This window comes from Achroia grisella, unplaced genomic scaffold (genome assembly GCF_030625045.1).
Source record: "Achroia grisella isolate CSIRO2021 unplaced genomic scaffold, CSIRO_AGI_Agris_v1 utg1589, whole genome shotgun sequence".
In the NCBI taxonomy this organism is placed as follows: domain Eukaryota; kingdom Metazoa; phylum Arthropoda; class Insecta; order Lepidoptera; family Pyralidae; genus Achroia; species Achroia grisella.
The window spans coordinates 1,525,111-1,544,946 of NW_026712660.1; the positions used below are offsets into that span (position 1 = coordinate 1,525,111).

General features: G+C 32.0%; 1 protein-coding gene and 1 long non-coding RNA gene across 2 annotated transcripts; one reads left to right on the plus strand and one right to left on the minus strand.

Moving 5' to 3' along the window:
• Positions 1–10,064: 10,064 nt before the first annotated feature.
• On the minus strand, positions 10,065–11,098 carry LOC131841343 (protein unc-13 homolog C-like). The gene has a single exon (XM_059189666.1). The coding sequence runs from the start codon at positions 10,976–10,978 to the stop codon at positions 10,244–10,246; it is 735 nt and encodes a 244-aa protein (XP_059045649.1). The 5' UTR covers positions 10,979–11,098; the 3' UTR covers positions 10,065–10,243.
• A 1,830-nt stretch (positions 11,099–12,928) lies between these two features.
• LOC131841344 (uncharacterized) lies at positions 12,929–16,399 on the plus strand. The gene is made up of 3 exons (XR_009357446.1): positions 12,929–13,041; positions 14,576–14,696; positions 16,359–16,399. It is a non-coding gene; the product is annotated as an uncharacterized LOC131841344 (long non-coding RNA).
• The last annotated feature ends 3,437 nt before the right edge of the window (positions 16,400–19,836 follow it).

A 19,836-nucleotide genomic window follows, 5' to 3' on the forward strand; every position in this document is an offset into this window, starting at 1 on the left:
GGCGAACCGTCACAGTCGACCCCCTAATTATCATGGAGTTTATCAGAATGATAATTACATTAGAATTATCTACTAATAACTATTTCTTTCTTTTGTTTTGTTTGCTTTATTTCCATTATATAACTTATAAGTCTTAATCTTTAAATAATTATTGTTATTATTTTCTTTTATCATAATTCTATAAAATATATGGTGTTAACTAAAATGAATACCAGGCGAACCGTCACAGTCGACCCCCTAATTATCATGGAGTTCACCAGAATGATAATTACATTAGATTTTCCTATATAACATATTTTATTTTCATTATATAACTTATAGTTTTAAACTTTTGACAATTTATTTTATAATTATAAGACTGTTTCCTTTTATTAAGAATGACCAAACATAACTCTTTTTTTTTTTTCTTATGTGGTTATGTTTTGTAATATTGTTCCCAAAGCTATGCAATACAATATCTAACTTACGTATTAACGGAGATTTCAGTATGGTTGACAATTTAATAAAACATATGCATCATTATTTCTAATGCTACTAATAAGATAATATTATATACTAACGCTAATTGCAACCTGCATTGCATTCTAACCTATTTGGTGGTACATACTTTGTGGTAAATATTAATATCTACCCCTACGGTTTTTTTTCGACCTCAATGTTATTATTAATACTTAAAATTCAAATTTTTTTTTTTTTTCGGAGAATATGCCACTCCTATCGATGCATCAATACAAAATATCTAAATTATGATACATTTCTTTCGATAATGCCAAATTTGACTATATTGATAATTTTGATGGTCTTTTCTATTAATGGATTATTAAGTATACTATTGCAGAGGCCGATGCCATTTCTAATAGAAGGTAACAATTCGAAAATAATTATTCATTTTATTGACGACAGGCGACACATATAAGCGGCGTCGCGACGCACCTATAATATTTGTGTAGATTAGGTAGACAATAAGTTGTGTGTTGAAATTGGACAATAACTTAGAAATAATATTAGTTTTTAAAAGTGCTGTTTTAGAATAAGACATCGATTCACTGTTTAAAACTACGATAACGGTTGAACATCTGTTTGGGTACCAGCGTTCATTTGGCATTCATTGTTTATAAACACAATGAATATTTGTTGGCCTTTTGTGATAAGATAACACCGTTACTATTTTCTAGCCATCGGGTTTATGATGACCGTAGGGTTTCTTTAGTAGACCGTAGGGAATTGTAAACATATTCTTATTGTAGACTAACGGACGGAACACGGTAATTCATGTCTTTATGAATATTGTCCAATCCGTGTTTACAGTGCATTGTAATTAGACAAGGAAATTGGTTTATTGCCAGTAAGAATTTTGTAAGGACTGTAGTCCCCACTACAGTCTATACCTCCCATATATAAGGCGAGGAATTTTTGTATCGAGTTAGTCATAATATAGTTATAATGCAGTCATAATACTGTTATAATAGAGGGACTCAGACAGTCATAGTCGGATTGTTATATGCCGACGGCTGTCATAATCGAACACAGTACGGACGGCAGTTATAGTCCGTTATTATTGTAAAGTCAGTCGCGGTAGTTTCCTATAGACGCCATACAGTCTAAGCTACAGCGGCTGAAACTTGAATGTAACATCGAATACGGTTATAACTCAATTGTGAAACTTCTGTGGAGAGAATAAACAGGCTTCGAGAGACAACCGTTTCTTTCTAACCCCACCATCGATACAGTCCACTGCTCTCCCTGAGGAGCTGTCGCCAACACATTTCTAATAAATCTTTCTATCACACCCCTATACTTTCAAACTATAATCGACCCCCAAACTGCTAGCAATTTGGAAACAATAATTAATAATTAGTTTTATACATAATATAATTATATCAGTATTTCTATCGACTCCAACCTCTTAGTAATTTCGAAAACAATGACATAATATCTATTTTGATACATGTATTATTTATATAATTAATTTTGTTGTAAATATTTCTATCGACCCCCCATCCTTTAGTAATTTCGAAAAACCAATAACACAATAAGTAGTTTGATACATATTATTTATATAATTAATTTTGTTATAAATATTTCTATCGACCCCCATCCTTTAGTACTTTCGAAAAACCAATAACACAATAACTAGTTTGATTCATATTATTTATATAATTAATTTTGTTGTAAATATTTCTATCGACCCCCCATCCTTTAGTAATTTCGAAAAACCAATAACACAATAACTAGTTTGATACATATTATTTATATAATTAATTTTGTTGTAAATGTTTCTATCGACCCCCCGTCCTTTAGTAATTTCGAAAACCCAATAACACAATAACTAGTTTGATACATATTATTTATATAATTAATTTTGTTGTAAATGTTTCTATCGACCCCCATCCTTTAGTAATATCGAAAAACCAATAACACAATAACTAGCTTGATACATATTATTTATATAATTAATTTTGTTGTAAATATTTCTATCGACTCCCAACAATTTTAAATTATAAACGACCCCCAATTGATTAATAATTCGGAAACAGTAATTAATAATTAGTTTTATGCATAACATAGTTATATAAATATTTCTATCGACCCCCAACCTCTCAGTAATTTGAAAAAACAATAGCATAATAACTTTACGTTTGATACATATTATTTATATAATTAACATGTTCTAATTTATAAGCGACCCTACAATTAATAACATGGTAACTAATTTGATACATATACTTTACATAATTATTTACTTGTTGCACTTATTCTATCGATTCCCAACAAGTTCTAATTTATAAGCGACACCCAATATTTTAGTAATTTTGAAAGCAATAAAAATAGTAGTAGCTAGTTAACACATTTACTTTATATAATTAATTATTCGTTAAATTTATTCTATCTCCTCAACAGTTTTAATTTCTAAGCGACCCCAAACCTTTAGTAATTTCGAAACAATAATACATATTAACTAACTTAACACATTTACTTATATTTTAACCAGTGGACCAATTATCTAACTTCGATCGCAAAATTTCGCAATTATTTATTGTTGTGAAAATGACGTCATCTGTAAAAGCAATTAGATTCATTAGATTCGTACTAGTGGATTAGTTACCTAATATTCCGCAAGTCACCTAATATTCCACTAGTCACCTAATATTCCATAAGTCCCCTAATATTCCACTAGTTACCTAATATTCCACAAGTCACCTAATATTCCACTAGTCACCTAATATTCCATAAGTCCCCTACATATTACCTAATATTCCTATTCCCCTAATATTCCCTAGTTACCTAAGTCGAACCTAATATTTCACTAGTTACCTAATATTCCACAAGTCACCTAATATTTCACTAGTTACCTAATATTCCACAAAAATCACTAGTTAATATTCCACTGTAAAACCTATATTATTCACTTACTATTCCACTAGTCACCTAATATTCCATAAGTCCCCTAATATTCCACTAGTTACCTAATATTCCACAAGTCACCTAAATTCCACAAGTCACCTAATATTCCATAAGTCACATAATATTCCACTATTTACCTAATATTCCACAAGTCACCTAATATTCCACAAGTCACCTAATATTCCACTAGTTACCTAATATTCCATAAGTCCCCTAATATTCCACTAATTTCCTAATATTCCACAAGTCACCTAATATTCCATAAGTTACCTAATATATTCGTAAATTTATTTTCATAATAGTATAACATATTAAATTACATATATTTGCTACTCTCATCATATTTTAAAACCAATTCACTCAGTCACAGACTCCAATTGTGATCAAGTGTTCGAAGTGATCTATTTTAATAAAATTTTACTTATACCCCAATTTTGGCATCCTGGTAATCCTGGTTACGGCGCCACACCAATTGTAACGTTCCCCCCTTACCTATCGAAATTGAACTAAACACCCTCTCTAAATATCGGAGGATCATCTAAATATAGATCATATAACGATGGAACACTCAATCTTTAATCATTTGGCCATATAAATAAATTATTGTGATCGTCTAGTATCGGTGGACCCGTTGTGTATATGTAGTAACTATAGATTCTTTTATTGGTATATGATGGAGTAATAACTGCGAGATAAATACATATCTCAATAATACAAATTATGATACAGAGTATATGTTATGAATAATAATTATAAGGTATATATTTGAATCATTGAACCATTATGATTTTAATAAATAAGGTGGGATATGCAAGGTAGGGTTGCAATATGCACCATTTGAAAGTGAAATGGGATGAGTATTCTCAGCACCAAAACAAGATTAATTTATATTATTAATTCAACATTACAAGTGGTTTCACCAAGCTTGCGATGCTTAAAGTAGGTAGATAAAATATAGTTGCCATAGGCAGATCGAAACTGAATTCAGGATCACTCACGACACAGAAGCTTACTTATGGATATTGACTCCTTCGGTTCTATGTGGCGATAGAGAGACTGTCAAAGAGACTGCCCGATCTCGAAACTAAATCCCAGCATCACTCGGTCACGTAGCTTACTTAATGGGGAATACCCTTCGGCTATATATAATGTGACATTGGAGATCAGACTGTAGATACAGTACGAGTCGTAACAGAAACTAGGAGGTCAATCAAATACCAGAACTTACTAATGGATAATCCTTTCGGCCCTATAATGTGACATTGGAGATCACCAGTAATTGCAGTACGATAAATAATAATAATAGAGTAGTGTGATAGCTCAATGCCATCAACACCACAATATTGGTCAATCCAATATATAATGTTGATAATTGCTATATTACAAACATAGCATATAAAGTTTATAAATTTACTTAATACCAAGAATACTCAAGGAATTAAGAATTAGATATTGTGTGAATAAGAGCTGGGCTCTAATATGATTGATTATATGTAAATTAGAATTACTTGCATGGCGAAGTAATCTTTATATTGATGAGATATTATAAGCGAGAACTATAAGTCCCATATCTGAAAATAAATGTCTGGATGCTCCACATAAAGAATCAACCAGAAGGTAATGTTTAGTTTGTAGAAGGACTGCATGTCCTGATATAGTAATCAGTAGAATTTGATTAATCACATAGTGAAATAATCATAATAATATAAATAATAGTGACAGAGGTCTGTGACCTGGATGATTGTTATGTATAGACAACCACTAGGTGGATAGTCGATATGATAGAGGACCGGAGTCCTGGATATAAAAGCCAAGGCTTGGTAATTGATAAAATGTTTAGCCATAAAATGGATAGTCATAAAATATATTTTCATTGAGGACCGAAGCCCATAGATGTGATTATGTGTATGTATTTATATTTATATATATGTATATATACATATAATATGTATATATAAATTAAAGGACTAAGAGTCCTAATATTATTATACTGAATATTTACGCTCAAGTAATTAGTATTTATTATTAAGGCCAAAGACCTTAAAATAAACCTTTATTTTATTGAATTGACTGGAACAAGAAGAATAATATTAAATATATTAATTAATAAAGAACCGAAGTTCCTTAGAATTGATTGTAGAATAAAATGTAATATTATTATTACCGATATCTATATGTATATGGTTGGTCTTGTATTTCAATATATTCAAAATTATATAATAATTTTGATAATGCATCGCCCACATGAATCCGATTGCCCAATGGGTGATTGATAGGAATGACTGGAGATGTTAAGATCCCATGTCTTATTTATAGTTAGTTTATATATTATTACATTGTAGTTTTATTAAATAAGAAACAATATAGTCTTATTATAATACTGGCTTAATTAGCAATTATACTTTTTTATATGTACATGTTTATTAAACCCACTAGTTATGATGACGATTAGCCTTCATACCGGCCACTGATGATTCAGGGAGAGAACCACAAGTGGTGCCCGAGACTTGTGACTCGGGTGTAGGTTTAAAGAGCTCTTTTAGAATGCATTAACACTCACCTTCACTACTTCTGGGAACCTCCCAGAATTCATCTAATAAACCCCCCAATGCCTACAATATTCACAGTTACATATATATTAATGTAATCTCTTACAACCCTAATTATTAATTTATGCTATTCATATAAAATATATTTAACATAAAGGTTGTTACAACATTAAGTGCATATACACTTAATATTACTAATCTCAATGTGGTGATCTAATAAATGCATTCTTATACTTCAATATAATAATTCTATATTATAATTTAGCAATTCCTTTATTTATGAAATGCAAGATATATCTATAAGGAAGTCATAGTGAACCGCATTGCTATTGCTTCTGCTGGTTAATATAATTATATTCAATGGTTAATTCGTCTATTAATTACTTATTTAATTTGTGCAGTGTATAATAAGTTGTAATATAATAAATATAATGCGTCCTAAACTTTACTCACACAATGCTGCATATCCAGAGTAGCAATATATCTCTATATTGATACACCAGCCATACAACATGCATACGATAAAACTTAGGGTGTGTCCTAGATAACCACTCAGTTATCAACTAAACAGAAATCCCTATTGGTTGTAGAAATCTCCACAGGGAGTGGATCGTGCTTTGACCCATCTCTCTCAAAAAACCTTCATTACGAGCTTTGACTTCATCTCTCCTCAAATGATGGAACATGTGACTTCATCATAGTATATAATTCATCGTCTATTAATTATCTATTTAATCTGTCCTAACTTTACCCACACAAGCATATCCTCTCTCTCCTACAACTGATAAAAACTTCCACAACCTATTTATTATAACTTCAAATGATTTACATTGCTCGAAAGAAAACTTCCACAACCTATTTATTATCTCCATAGAGATTTACGGTTCACATTTGATCATCATAAATTATTGGAAAATGTTACTTCAATAGTTTATTCATCGATACAAACATTTGCCTCCTTCTAATAAAGCCTTCAGCAAAAATATATATAAGACTCAAGGATCTTCCTCTCACTACATCTTCCGTGTAATGTAATACATATTCGAAATATTAAACGTAATTTACTATCCCAAACAAGGAACACCACACAGCAAGACATTTAGTGTGAATAATGAAATATTTGAAATAAGTAATAAATAGTTGAAATAAGTGAATGAAATATTTATTTTTGATAAGTAACTGAACTATTATTAGCCATCATTATAAGTATAATAGGGTTTTACTATAACTTCCTTAATTTACTTTTAGTTTAGTCGTAGTAAATTTATTATTAATATAATTCTCATATAAAATATCAGAGTTATCAACAACTGTTAAAAAACAGAATTACATTCATTAGCATCTAACGAGTAAATATACACATTTAATATTAAACTCCTAACCTTTTAAAACTAAAGAAAATAAATCAATATAACTCAGATTTAGGTACAAATTGAGACTATTATCGTAATATAAGAAAGACACAAATAAACCATGCTCGTTAAATTTTATATTATAAGTAATTAAACTAAATCAATGTATTCGTCAACATATTAATTCCACGCAAATCATAAAATAAATAAACACATGTACATTTCCTAATTAACTTGGCAGTTTATCTAACATATCCCAATAATACAGTCAAATGAAAACAGACATACAGTATATTATGAGCACAATAAATAAAGTGAAAGAATTAAAATGACTTACCAATATGTTGACAAGAACGGATATTAAAGTATTAAAATCACTTACTAAAATCTCCTCATTTACGAATAGTAAAAAAGTTAAATATACACTTGTTACTCCTACGGAAGCTCGCCGACGACTAACTCTTTTTTTTGATTCTTCATCCTTCCTAACAACCTTCTACCGACTTTGTTTTTGCCAAATATATATATCTAAACATAACTCAACGTGAGAACTTCGTTCTTAGGCATTTCACACTAATTATACAGGATGATTTTTAAATTTATTTTGTAACACTTTTCTTTATCCTAAATTTTATTTTGTTTTACAAATATTTTTCTTATATAAAATATAAACAACCATTTACCGAGTTTACATAATATATTTACTTGTTTATCAATTTAATGCTGATATAACATTATAATAAATCGCAAACACATATATAATATGTAATTAATATTAAAGTCTGTAATAAAAATAAAAATGTAATTTATAATTTACTTAATAAATCATTATAATTAGATAAACGTTAGTATTCATATATAACCGCTCATTCTGTTGATACTATTATTTTACATACTGTGTTTTTATGAAATTCTAATAAATTCCTTTCTATTATCAAAACCTGAACTAATGTGTCAATACAATTAATTCCTTAGAAGTCGTTTTCTATTTATCTATTTAAATCATGATCTCTTACAACATAGTAAATTGGAACATCCTATGCATGCATGTCGGCTTTCTTTTGTTAAACACAAAGGATGCCGTTCTATTGTCCTATTTGCTAGTAAATATGTTTACAGAAAAATATTTAACAGTTCTTAATAGTTTTGTTTTTAACACACGTGTAATATCTGTAGATAGTGTGTTTGTCGGCCTTCTTTTTGACGAACACAAAAGGATGCCGCCCTATTGTCTTTTCTGCTAGTAACCATGTTTACATATATGCATTTAACAATTTTTAATGGCTTTATTTTGACACACATGTTATACCTATAGATAGTTATAGCGAACTATCCTTTTTCTGGTGTTGAAAGCTAAATACACAATATTGATTTTATTTAATATTTTGTACTATTTTACATATAACTTATTTTATGTATTTTATTTATCAAATAAGACGATGCTTCTACTACAATTATTTTGTCAATTAAATAACGGAATATATGCTAATTTATTCTATGTTTAGTTATCAAATACAATTTTTGAAGTGAATATTTTTAATATGTACATTTTTATTGTTATTTCCTTTTATCGCCCATTTTATGCAAAATATGACGTTAAAACTAAAATGAGTACTAGGCGAACCGTCACAGTCGACCCCCTAATTATCATGGAGTTTATCAGAATGATAATTACATTAGAATTATCTACTAATAACTATTTCTTTCTTTTGTTTTGTTTGCTTTATTTCCATTATATAACTTATAAGTCTTAATCTTTAAATAATTATTGTTATTATTTTCTTTTATCATAATTCTATAAAATATATGGTGTTAACTAAAATGAATACCAGGCGAACCGTCACAACCTTAGTCGGTTTGAACGGTAGTCATTTTTAAGGAGGCATGTATTAAAATCACCCATAATAATGGTATGATTAAAGGAGGGGATTAGACTTTCAAGAGTGTTTTCTAGAAAAAGAGAAGTAGTCAATAGAGGACGAGGGACTATAGAAAACACCTAGAAGAGTTTTAGAGTGTGAGAAATCAACATTGATGAAAAGAAATTCTGGTTCAAGGGAGGGATTGGAAATATCAGAGGACAGGATAATATTATAGGATAAATGAGCACGAAGATAGATGGCAACTCCTCCACCACCCCCCTTTATTCGATCATTACGAATCAGATTAAAGCCGGGTAAAGAGTATGACACTGATGGGAGACACGGCTTTAGCCATGATTCTGATATCAAAATCGCGTGTAAATTCTCAACATTGAAAGATGTTAAAAAATCTGGAAAGTGGGCCGGAATACTTTGGGCATTAATATGCACCACATTAAAAATTTTATTTGTTTTATCTAAATTAACATTTAAAATCTCATTAAGGGGAATAATATCACAGTATGTAGAATTATAACTAGAAGATGAATTTGAAGACGAAGAATAATTATCATCTTCCAACATAAATAAACCTTAATAAATATATATTATACCTATACAAGAAAAAGTTAACAAAAAAAAAAAAGAATTATCTATAAAAGTACTAAACTTATTACTAATGTAATTAAACTTAAATCAAGATCCCAAGATCTTATCTACCTGTTAATTAAATTAAAAAAAAAAAAAAATATGTATATTTAATACTAATAACAACCTATAGAAATATCTAAAGATTATAAGTGCATGTAACGGAACGTTGCAAATATTAGTTACTTTATTACAGACAACACTATGATGACATGAATGAATGACGATCAATTTGACGTTTGTCAGTTACGAGCTGGCAAAAAATTGATTGACATGTCTGTTTACAAAATAATTATAAAATAAAAGTAATTTGTCGGTAAATTAATAAAGTGTGATTTAGAGGTACATAAATAAAGTAAAGTAACTATGATCGTGAATAGTACAAACATAATGGAAACTCAATATGGACTATAAAAAACTATGAACTATCCTACTTTTTATGGCGCTTTGAGCGTGTCGTGATGACGCCAGAGTCCTTTGTATTATTAGGAGTTGAAACAGAATGCACTGCTGGGGGTGGCGACAGGCTCATCAACTGGTTTAGTTCGTTGGTGCTACTTATACGATGCCTTGTTCCATCTTCACCAGCAACGATAATGAACCCGTCCTGTGTCCAACACTTTTTTATTCCAAACAGTTGTCTCGCCGCCATGAAAACGCTGTGTCTAGTTGCAGTCAAAAACTCGGACATAGTAATACCGGTACCTTTGAGCTTAGTCTTGGAGTGCCATATTTCGTCTTTAATATCCAAATCGCGGAACTTAACAAGAATGGGACGAGGTTTGTCTTTAATGGAGCGACCAAGGCGGCTACAGCGACGGATTTGATCAGCTGAAAAGTCATCTATTTGCAGCCTATCAATGACAACCTTTGATAATACCTGGGCAACATTTTCCTTCTGAGACTCGGTGACACCATGCAGCAATAAGATTTTGCGTCGACTACGCATCTCCATCTGATCTTGTTGACGAGCAACCAATTCCACTTGTTTCTGAAGATTTGTGAGTGCTGTGGTAATGAAACTCCGGAATGTGTCGAAGTCTGACTCCAGTGAGGATATAGTAGTGGGTGTGTTTCTTGCCTTCTCCAACTGACTCTTGAAATCAGCCATAGTTTTGTTAAAATGCTCCAACATACCGGCCATAGTATTGTGTAGTGTGTCCATTTTACAAATTTTGTTAATATAAGTGAAAGGAAATTAGCACTTCAGGTAGATAATATAATTAATTTAAGAATTCATATAAATAAATGTAGAATATGAAGATATAAATATTTTTTTTATAATTTTGTAATAGAGAGTAAAAACTTTTGTCTTTAGTGTTACACAGCTACCCTCAAAAAAAAAAGAAAAACTATATTTATTTATTTATACTATTTGTTTTCTAATGCCATATTGTCTTTATATTTTTGCTAGCGAGCTGATTACAGCTATTTTACCTCACCTAAGAACGTGTCTCATTTTTAACCAGCCTTAATACAGTCCATCCTTCCTTCCGTAACAATTACAAACAGACATTTCAATTTTATTTATATGTATAGATTAGACATTTAGTGGCCATATTTATTTGTGGCCAGTATTACCAAGCGCCCTTTGGTTCAGTAAGCAAGCCGGTGATACAATCTGCTTACCAGGTTCATAATACAGACCAATATTAGTATGGGAGTATTGATAAGACTTTAGTAGGAAATATTTATTGAATGTGAGAGTACAAATTCAATATTTCATTTTCCCGGATGCATTATACGATGATACAGCACTCTCGTGGAAGTCAGCTTATTTTATATTTGAAATTGAACAGAAATAATATTTTTAGAAGGAAAATGTTCAAACCATTTCTATATTATTAAGAGCATATACTTGTTTTATTGTGCGTTTGTACATTAAAAATTCAAAAAAATATCTATATTCGTGTAGGTCTATTACAGACTCTTATGATATGTCGAATCTACCGTCAGTTCGGAATGATTTCCAGATGAGAAGAACTCACTAGAAATTCGGCTCGTATTCTTTTCAAATAAATGTTGTACATGTTTACAATAATACAGATTCATTTAAATTCAAATTTGGGAGAATAGAGTGACCACCAGCATATGCTATTGCAAAAAACAAAAAAATTATCAGTGTTCGCAACCGAACAGACTAGTCCCCACAAGCAGCACCCGTTCACGAGTGTGACGGTTGAGCCATATCTTATACTAGTTAGTCATGTTTTTTAAATATAATATGTATGTATTTACATAGAAAAAAATATCTATGTACTTGTATCAGTTATCTAGTACCCGTAACACAAGCTTTAGATAGCTTAACTTGGTTTTAGATGGTGCTGTGTGAATTGTCCTGAGATTATTATTTTACAAAAATTCTCATGTCCCCTCTAAGTTGTAAGTAATAAGAGGTAAGTTGCCATTAACTTACCTCTTATTACTTACAACTTATACTTATTATTATTATTATTATTATTACATATATATATATATTTATTATATCTCCCTTTTTACGGGGGTAATATATTCAAACACGCGGGCCTTAGCCAAGCATGGATGAGTTATGTGATGAAGATAGAAATTTTCTGACTATTCGGCATGTGTTTAGTATGACGGCTTTTTGTAATAGGTCTATTGTAGAGGAGGGGATGTGCAACGTGTCTAGGTGTTTGTTCAGACTTTTTGGTATAACTCCTGTGGATGACAAAACTATAGGTACTATGTGGATGGTGTGTGCTTTCCATTGTTTTTTTAATTCTATTGCTAGATCTGTGTACTTTGTTAGTTTTTCATTGACTATGCTTTGTATATTGTGTGTGTTTGGGATGGCTATATCTACAAGATATAATTTTTTATTGATTTTGTCGTGTAATGTTATGTCTGGTCTACTGTGATGTACAGTTTTGTCAGTAATTATTGTTCTATCCCAGTACAGTTTACAGTGATCGTTTTCTAATACATTAATAGGGCTGTATTTGTAATATGGAACTTTGCTTTCTATGAATTTATGTTTATGTGCTATATATTGATGTATAATTGTAGCAACTTGATCATGGCGGTGCTTATAATCATTTTGAACTAATGTTATTATTATTATTATTATATATGTGACTTCGCAGACTCAGCTTCTAGTACTCGACGTGGAGTTTCCAATTCTCAAAGTGGAGCCGGTTAGTATTGACTTCGGGTTTGTCACCGACGGCGATACCAGGAAGACTTACTTCACTGTCGCACACACTTGCCGTAAGTGTATTTTCATGTTATGTTCTTTCTTTATTTTCTTTCTTATGTACCGTTAGCTGCGGCTACGTCTGTCTGCCTTTTTGAGATAAAAGATAACCTATATCCGATCTCGTAAGATTTATCTTCATATCAAATTTTATTAGGATCTCTAATAGGACAAAACGGCTTACCGTTTGGTTATTAAAAGGTAATACAGACAGATAAACACATTTGCGCATTTATAATATTAATATATATAGATTATAACCTACTAGCTGTTAAATGGAATTTAACTTTATTTTTCTAAAATAAAAGTAGCCTAAAGAACTAAAAACTATTTTGTTCGTCTTAATTTATTCGTTCCATTAGGTACTGATAGGTTCAAACTAATACATTTACACCCTGCATCATCCCTTATTTTATCCCCATGGGGGTTGAATTTATCAAAATCCTATTTAAGCGAACGTCCTCATCAGAGTAGCTCCAATCTTTAATTTCAGTCGAAAATCTAAGAAGATTTATACAAAATTCATCCCCTATTTAATCCCCTTAGTGGTGGAATTTATCAAAATTCTTTCTTAGGGGATGCCTACGTCATAGTAGATTTATGCATGCAAAGTCTCAGCCCGATCGGTTTAAAATTGACAAAGTTTCCTACAACCTTTAATCCCCTATTTTATCCCCTTGGGGATAGAATTAATCAAAATGCTTTCTTAGCGGATGCCTACGTCATAACATCTACCTGCATGCCAAATTTCAGCCCGATCCGTCCTGTGATTTGGGCTGTGCGTTGATAGATCACTATGTCAGTCACCTTTGAGTTATATATATATATATATAGATTTTCAAATAAGTATTTTTGTGAAAACATCGTGGTTTATCACCCGGACTTTTATTGCATAGTCTCAATCAGATCTCCATCAAAACTCTACATCATCTTCTAATTTTATCTTGATGAAGATAGAAAATAAACAAATCTACTGTTATCTTAAAGAATTTTAATTTGATACGTGGTTTAAGGTCATGCTCACTTAAATTCCATACGGAGGGTGGTGCAGTTCCACACAGTGCAGTGATTGCTGTTCACTCGTCATACTCGTGAAAAGGTGCTACTTGTAGGGGCTGATTTGCTCTTAACTATGACTGATTTAGGTTGTTATTCAAATAACTATTTATATCAACTTTATCATTTGGCAGTTTTGTAATCACTCTTTTTTTACACTTATTTAACAGAGAAACACTCAAGTTTTTTACTTGTGACGAGTCTGGGTTCCGAACGAGTGGCAGAATTAAAAAAATATGACTATTTAAAAGAGCTTTTATTAAGTTAATTTGAATAAAAATAACACGCAGCGTGGGAAGGCCTCCAGCAAGTTGGACCGACGATCTGGTCAAGATCGCTGGAAGGCATTGGATGTGAGCAGCGCAGAATCGTCGTGGAAATCCTAAGCCTTTGTCCAGCAGTGGACGTCTTACGGGCTGAGATGATGATGATGATGATGAAATAAAAATTATTTTTAATGCTATATTTTTAAATAATTTGTCTTGTTTGCAGGAGATCAAAAACTAGACTTAACTATCCAATGGGTGGGTAGTAAAGGATTTGAAGTGTGGCCACTACAGTGTACCGTCTCGCCCTCCGACTCTCAACGTATTTACGTTCAATATACAGCTAAGTATGTAGTGTTTTATATGTTAACAATCGTGTGAAACACCATTAATTAAAAATGGTAAAGTCAATAATCATCTATGGCGTTCAGAGTAACCTGAAACGAAACGGCAGAGGCCAGAGTCTAAAAAAGTTTGTAACATTTTGACATTGACAAGTAGATTGATGGATGGATGGAACTGACGTAGCGGTAGTTTGGAGCGAAAAGGTTGGAGTGTTTATATTATTATAAAAACTAATAAGAGATAGGTAATTGTGAATATTATAGGGACTGGGAGGATACCACAAGTAGTGAAGGTGAGTGTTAATGCATTCTAAAAATTTTTTTAATATGTTTTTAAGATATCGGATTTTTCTACAATATTAATGTGAACTCGAACACTATTAAGTGATAAGGGTATATGATAACGATGAACATATTATGAAAGATACTAAACACGCACAATATTTATTATTATTATTTTTCAAATAATCAGAAAGTCAATATTTGATGGCCGGTCAATGACCCCATTAAACATTTTTTGGAAAAATGGCACGTTGATGCGTAATGGTTCGCTTACCCTGGGCTATATAACATCACGCTACGACCAATAGAAGGGGGGCAGCAATGTAAGATGTGGCAAAAAAGATTATTTTTGAGTGCTTCCACTGCATAAACGTTTAGTTACGCAAAATATAAGTATTACGGAATTATTCTCCTTTAATAGTTCTGAAAAAAGTCCATATATATACATATATATATATGTAAATGAAAGTCATTGACATTCATTATTTGAATTTGGCGCGCATTTGTAGGTGAATTAAATTTAAACGTCAGAATGACGTACGTCATTTGTCGAGGAAGTTTCTAGATGTTTCTAACAGTTTGTTTGCTGAATAATACGTGTATAATTGTTTATAATTTGAGTTGATAATTTTGTGAAGTAATAGCGTTAAATGTTGTTTCTCTTTTCAGGTGAGTTGTTTAAAATTGATACTATTAGTAATGCGCTGTTATACTTGTTAAGACAATTGTTTGTAATAAATATAATCTCTTTTCAGAGCAACACAATTGAGTATATTATTTCACATAAAAAAGGTGTTTGAAAAATACATAACACATTATATATATATACTAGTTGTCCCGGGAAACGTTGTTTTGCCTTAAAATAAAAAAAAATTATGGGTGGACTACCCCTAACATTTAGGGGGATGATAAATAGATATTGGCCGATTCTCAGACCTACTCAATACGTTCACAAAATTTCATGAGAATCGGTCAAGCTGTTTCGGAGGAGTATGGGAACGAAAACTGTGACACGAGAATTTTATATATAAGATATATATATATATATATATATATTTCGGATATGTATCCATATTATGTTAGTAAACGACTTATAAGCGATACAGCGATGTCCAGTGTCTCTGGAGCGGACAATCCGACATGTGTCTATATATATAATATATCTATCTTTTAAGGTTAATTCACTATAACCTTTCTAATGGTAATCAAATTTCTTCTAAACAATGCATTATTTGCGAAGATGTTTGTATAAACATGACATTAATCCTTATCTAAATACATAAGTGTTAAACAGTTTCAAAGTCAAACAAATAAAAGTCCCGTGCGAAACTGGGGTATATTGCTAGTTTGTTATTATAAAAACTTAAATGGTTTTGTCATAAGATGGTCGGGAGGACTAGCGGAGGGTTGCGTGTCGGTGAGTGCGATAGGCAGCAGCTGGTGCAGCGCCGCAGTGCCGGCCCGCGCCGCGCCCACACGAGACTTCAAGTGCCACCGTCCTCACCACGACTTCACTGACGACGATCATCTGTTACCACCCGGATGCGTTCACTACCGCTCATGATTTTATTCTATATATATATATACTCTAATACACATGTTTCATTTAAAATTGTCTTTTATTGCCGGCCCGTGCCGCGGCCATACGCAACTTCAAGTGTCATCGTCCTCACCACGACTTCACTGACGACGACCGTCTGTTACCACCCGGATGCGTTCACTACCGCTCATGATTTTATACTATATATTTATACTTTAATACACATGTTTCATTTAAAATCTTCTTTTATTGCCGGCCCCTGCCGCGGCCATATGCAACTTCAAGTGCCACCGTCCTCACCACGACTTCACTGACGACGACCATCTGTTACCACCCGGATGCGTTCACTACCGCTCATGATTTTATACTTTAATACACATGTTTCATTTAAAATCTTCTTTTATTGCCGGCCCGTGCCGCGGCCATGCGCAATTTCAAGTGTCACCGTCCTCACCACGACTTCACCGACGACGACCATCTGTTACCACCCGGATGCGTTCACTACCGCTGATGATTTTATTCTATATATATATATATACTTTAATACACATGTTTCATTTAAAATTTTCTTTTAATGCGGGCCGTGCCGCAGCCATACGCAACTTCAAGTGTCACCGTCCTCACCACGACTTCACTGATGACGACCATCTGTTACCACCCGGATGCGTTCACTACCGCTGCTGATTTTATTCTATATATATATATATATATATAAATATCCCCTTGGGCACTTTGTGGCTCAGACGTGCCGTATAGGTAGTTTTTTGTTGATCCTTTTTCACTTGTTGATCCGGAGGCCTTTTGTTGATCTAATGCCAGATGACCATATATAAATGTTGATCCGTTTTGAGCCACAACTGTCACGACGAGTAATAATAATAATTAAGCGATTTATACACGATTTTATACAAATCCACCTTTTTGGCATACGAGCAGTTCTTGATCCAATTCAAACGGGCCAATCAGGGTGCAGCATTTGCCAAGGGCTTCCTCATTGGCACGTTTGGGCTACTACATTATGGCTACAGTAACTTAATAATGTCTAGCTAGTATTTCAAAAATAATAGTCTACCTAATCTAAATATTTATAGAAATCAGTCTGGAGTAACGTGACTCCAGATCAAACCTCAATACTTGTTATTTTTTGGATGGGAATCTTTTCTTTTGTAACAACGTTACTGAGCGAATAAAGGGGAATTTAACTTTATTTTTCTAAAATATAAGAAGTTAAATTCCACGCGGACGAAGTCGCGTGTACAGCTAGTTGTCGGTAGTCTAGCGATTTAGCTAGCACACTGCTTTGATTCCTGCTTGGTGGTCGTTAATAGTTTAATAAGTACGTACGTAATATTATCACATGGTAACAGCAGGTATTATGGCAAAAATAAACATCGGCTGATTTGAAAAGATTTATTATAGTAATAATAGTAATCTCAGGACAATTCACACAGCTTCATCTAGACCCAAGTTAAGCTAGCTGAAGATTATGTTATGGGTACTGATATAAATACAAAGATTTTTTTTCGTAAATACATATATATTATCTATACATAGAAAACACCCAGACCGTTACAAACAATCATACTCATGAATACAAATGTTTGCAGCGTGCGAGGAATCGAACCCTCGACCACCAAGCAGGAATCAAAGCAGTGTGCTAGCTAAATCGCTAGACTATCGACAACTAGCTGTACACCCGACTTCGTCCGCGTGGAATTTAACTTCTTATATTTTAGAAAAATAAAGTTAAATTCAACACAGACGAAATCCCGTGTACAGCTAGTCATCAATAAAAAAACACGTAAGTATCTCTAATATATTATACACTAGCTGTTCCCGCGACTTCGTCCACGTGGTTTTTAACTTTATTTTTCTAAAATAAAAGTAGCCTAAGTTACTCCTTATTACATCAGCTACCTGCCAAAAAAGTCCCGTCAAAATCGGTCCAGCCATTTCAGAGATTAGCCGGAACAAACAGACAGACAGACAAAAATTGTAAAATATGTTATTTTGGTGTATGTACCGTATTTATATTCATATGCAAGTAGTAAAAAACGGTTATTTCAATATTACAAACAACAGGCTACAACATTCTCAAGTACCACAAAAAAGATGTTTTTTTATCAAATAAACAGTTATTATTAAAAACAAGCTGTCCCCGCGACTTCGTCCGCGTGGAATTAACTTTATTTTTCTAAAATAAAATTAGCCTAAGTTACTCCTTATAAATCAGCTACCTGCCAAAAAAAGTACCGTCAAAATCGGTCCAGCCATTTCAGAGATTAGCCGGAACAAACAGACCGACAGACAGACAGACAAAAATTATAAAAATTGTTATTTTGGTATATGTACCTTATATATATTCATATGCATGTAGTAAAAAACGGTTTTTTCTATATTACAAACAGACACTCCAATTTTTATTAAATGTATAGATGTATAGATTATTATTTATTTATTTATTTATTCATCCAAAATAATACAAATTGTGTAGGATAACGTAATAGTAACATTACAGTAAAAATTTGTCAACAACATAATAGCAACTTAAACATTAAATCTCGGTATATCTATAGACTAGCTGGCCCCAGCGACTTCGTCCGCGTGAAATTTTATTTTATTTTTATAAAATAACAGTAGCGTAAGTTACTCCTTATTACATCAGCTACTTGCCAAAAAAAGTCCCGTCAAAATCGGTCCAGCTATTTCAGAGATTAGCCGGAACAAACAGACAGACAGACAGACAAAACTTGTAAAATATGTTATTTTGGTGTATGTACCGTATTTATATTCATATGCAAGTAGTAAAAAACGGTTATTTCAATATTACAAACAGACACTCCAATTTTATTTACATGTATAGATGTATAGATTAAAAAAAAAAGTAACAGTCATAAGGCTAGTCGTATGCCTAATATATATAATAATGTAATAAATTCATTTAAACAGAAATTGCGGGAACATTATTTAAATTTGTAACTTTTTTACTGTCCTTCTCCTTTTTTCACATCTTTCTGTTATATCCATATAGTTCTCTCTATATTTTCTGATTTTCTTACTTTCAATTTGAGACTGTACTTATAATTTGATTATCGGATCATTATGTATTTACTTATATATAATATTTATACATTTATGGGTTATATTTAGATATATATTTATGTATGTATATTGTTATTTTTTTATAGAAATGTATATTTTGCTTATCTTTATTATCTTTATAAATCTTTTTTTGACATTTCTTATTTATATTAGTGCACCGCCAATAATCTTTCGCTGCACCACTCATGGTTGCCTGGTAAATAACGCGGCAAAATATTA